The 2,928-nt window shown below is 34.0% G+C and overlaps 1 protein-coding gene across 1 annotated transcript in view; it reads left to right on the top strand.

The window, feature by feature from the left end:
- Positions 1-2,302, top strand: part of ADSS (adenylosuccinate synthase) — a 21,316-nt gene extending 19,014 nt beyond the window's left edge. The window contains exons 12-13 of the mRNA XM_010185676.1: positions 855-1,004; positions 1,742-2,302. Coding sequence (XP_010183978.1) covers positions 855-1,004; positions 1,742-1,794 — 203 coding nt within the window. The 3' untranslated portion in view covers positions 1,795-2,302. The remainder of the gene's footprint in view (positions 1-854; positions 1,005-1,741) is intronic.
- The last annotated feature ends 626 nt before the right edge of the window (positions 2,303-2,928 follow it).

Below are 2,928 nucleotides of genomic sequence, written 5' to 3'. Positions count from 1 at the left end.
AATGCCTGACAGCTCCCATTTTTTACAATCAGTGTATTGTGACCATTTTCAGGCTTAAGGCTTTTGTTTCACTGCCCAGTCTCATTCCAGAACTAATATTTAGATAGTTACTGGAATGGTTCACTTCCAGAACAATGTGCTTAGCCTCTTTTCCAGTACTTGAAATCATCACAGGATTCAGTTAATGGACAATACTGTAGCAAGTTTCTAAATGAAGGACAAAATGGAATATACTCATTGCTTCTGTTCTGAGGAATAATTGGAGCAGTTACTGTTCATGCATCATGTGGGACTCCACACTGGTTGACAAATTTGTAGAGTTTGGGCAAAAGGTCTGTGGGCATCAGAAGTATCTTACCTATAAACTACATCTTATGACTATCTTTAGTAAAAAGTACACTCCTACGCCCTTTTAAAATATGTTTTAACTGCCTGGTATTTACAAGCTGGTGCCTAATCTTGCTTTCATATCACCAAATTCCCTCATGAAGGAAGAGTTGGATCTTGGTACTTTTTCAGGAAAAAAAATTTATTGCCATGTTTGGGAATTACTTTTCCTGAAAAGTTGTTTTCTGGACTCAAAAGATTGTAGTTTAAGCAAAATATATGCATGTGACTGTGAGTACTGGAATTCCTAAAGTTTCAGTCCTGATAGTTACTGGATTTTTTTTTCTCTGCTTATATTATCAAAAAAAAAAAAAAAAGGACACTTCAGTACCTTCGGTGCTGGTATTATTTTATGAGTAAACCTCTTAGTACAAGAAAAGAATAAAAAGCTTTAGTGTTACGTGTGTAATGGTAGAGAACATGTAAACTTTGTGGACATAATATTTTTGTTCTTCTTCGCTTCTCAGCCAACCAGGAAGTCTTAAATAAAGTAGAGGTTCAGTATGAGACACTCCCGGGATGGGATACGGACATATCAAATGCAAGGACGTTTGACGAGCTGCCTGTAAATGCACAAAATTATGTTCGCTTTATAGAAATGGAGTTGGGTGTTCCTGGTAAGTAAAACACATTTTCTTGTTGGTGTTTTGTTTTTCCCTACTTCGTGAAACCTATCTTGTACTTTGCTTTAGTGAAGGTTCAAAATATCGAAAACTAGTTTGTAGCTGTGCTTATTCTGGTATACCTGGTGATACTTGTAATTACTGCTTTACTACTTCTTATCTATCTAGCTTTGAATTGATCATTTTCAAAAGTTTTAATATGTGTTCTTTCTTTGGTTTTTTCTATAGTTCTTGTCTAGCTGAGATTTTTAAAACTTGTTAGCATGTTTTTCAGATTGGTTATAATAGGAGTTCTGCTGCCATTATAAAGTCAGTGAGACTACTGGTATATTAATTTTATTAAATATATGTGACAATAAGAGGTCCTAAGCTAATAAATTTCTCTTATGCTCCCTAATAAAGATGGTCTTTTGGTTCCATCTAAAACTGAGAATTTTTGGATGGAGATGATGCAAGTCTTTACTTTTCTGACTGTTTCTATATGTATCTTTCCTATGATCTGTAAAACGAATGTATGTATTACGTCAGGTTCAAGACTGTTCCTGCCTTACTAAGTTACCAATGTCGCTTTGAGAACAGTAGACGTAGTTATCATTTCTTCATGTACACATAGTATATGCTGTGTTTTTCTTCAGACTGTGCTAAGAAGATAAGTTTGTGTCTTATCTTAAGATACAATCTGATCTTGCTTTGTATTACTTACAATAAAAGCTTGCTTTTCTCTCCTGCAGTTAAATGGATTGGAGTAGGGAAATCCAGGGAATCAATGATCCAGCTGTTTTAAAGATTTCAGATGCATGGAAGAAAGCACACTCCTCAAAAGACTGCTCATTCTTAAATGCATTAGTAGCCCGCAAAGCAAAGATGTTGGAAAGATAGATTTTTGCATGGAAAGAAATGCTAGACTTGATACCCCCAAGTCAATCGCTACTCCTGAAAGAGACTTTAACATGAACCAGTATCAGTTCTTGTTCAACTGCGATTTCCAGGACACTTGTTGTTATTGTTCAAGGTGCCATCAGATTTTTTTTTTCTTTACCTAATACTTACTTCATAATGTAATTCCTGTTTAAAAATCTAAGGTTGCATTACTTTCATGACTGTTCATCTTTGTTATCCTCTCTCTGCTTTTGGCGGTGTTACTTCCCTGAAATTTTAGACAGAAAAAATAATGCAGTTTTGCACAGATAGTTTTACATCCTCTTTATTTGTATTCCTAAAGCTGTTGTACTCTTAATGGCTACTCTTGTGAGTGATTAAAGAGGGGGATTCTGATTTTATAATGCTATAAATGCTGTCTAAATTATTGTGTGATCTGTTTTTTTTAAAAAAAGGATGTGATGCCAAGTTGTTAAGAATGTCCAGGTTTTTTTAGCTGTATAACACAGAAAACTTACTCTTTGTAACTCACAGAGGACACTCAAGTGTTTACCAGGAAGTGTGCCCGGAAAGTTAGAAAATTGATATTGTAAAAAGTTCATTTGCAATTATTAAAGAACCATTCTGATTTTGAGTTAAATGTTTTAGAATGTTACTCTTTTTTTTCTGGTATTTTAAAAACGCTGCATTTTTCTACTTCCGAGGCACACATCTCAAACTGTTTCCCTAATTAAATGAGGTTATATTTATGTTTGGTGAGAAGTCTAACATTTTGATGCCCTTTTAAATTCCTTTCTACATAGCCAATAGAAGATCTTTCTCTGGAGAACTGGCAAAGCACAGACACGTTTGTAATTATAAATGGAAGATGTTTTAGAAATAACATTTAAAGTATTCCATGTATTTGCTTTAGATGTAGCAAAAATAACAAGTATTCACCTCATGACATCTGACATATTTTGGCTTATTAGTGTTAGGAAATGTTCTAGAATTGTTTTAATTTTTATAACCATTACTATATATTCCAAAGAATCTGATA

The sequence above is a fragment of the Mesitornis unicolor genome, unplaced genomic scaffold (assembly GCF_000695765.1).
Source record: "Mesitornis unicolor isolate BGI_N332 unplaced genomic scaffold, ASM69576v1 scaffold36125, whole genome shotgun sequence".
In the NCBI taxonomy this organism is placed as follows: Eukaryota; Metazoa; Chordata; class Aves; order Mesitornithiformes; family Mesitornithidae; genus Mesitornis; species Mesitornis unicolor.
Note: the sequence above shows the minus strand (reverse complement) of the source record. Positions and strands in the feature narration are given on the sequence as shown.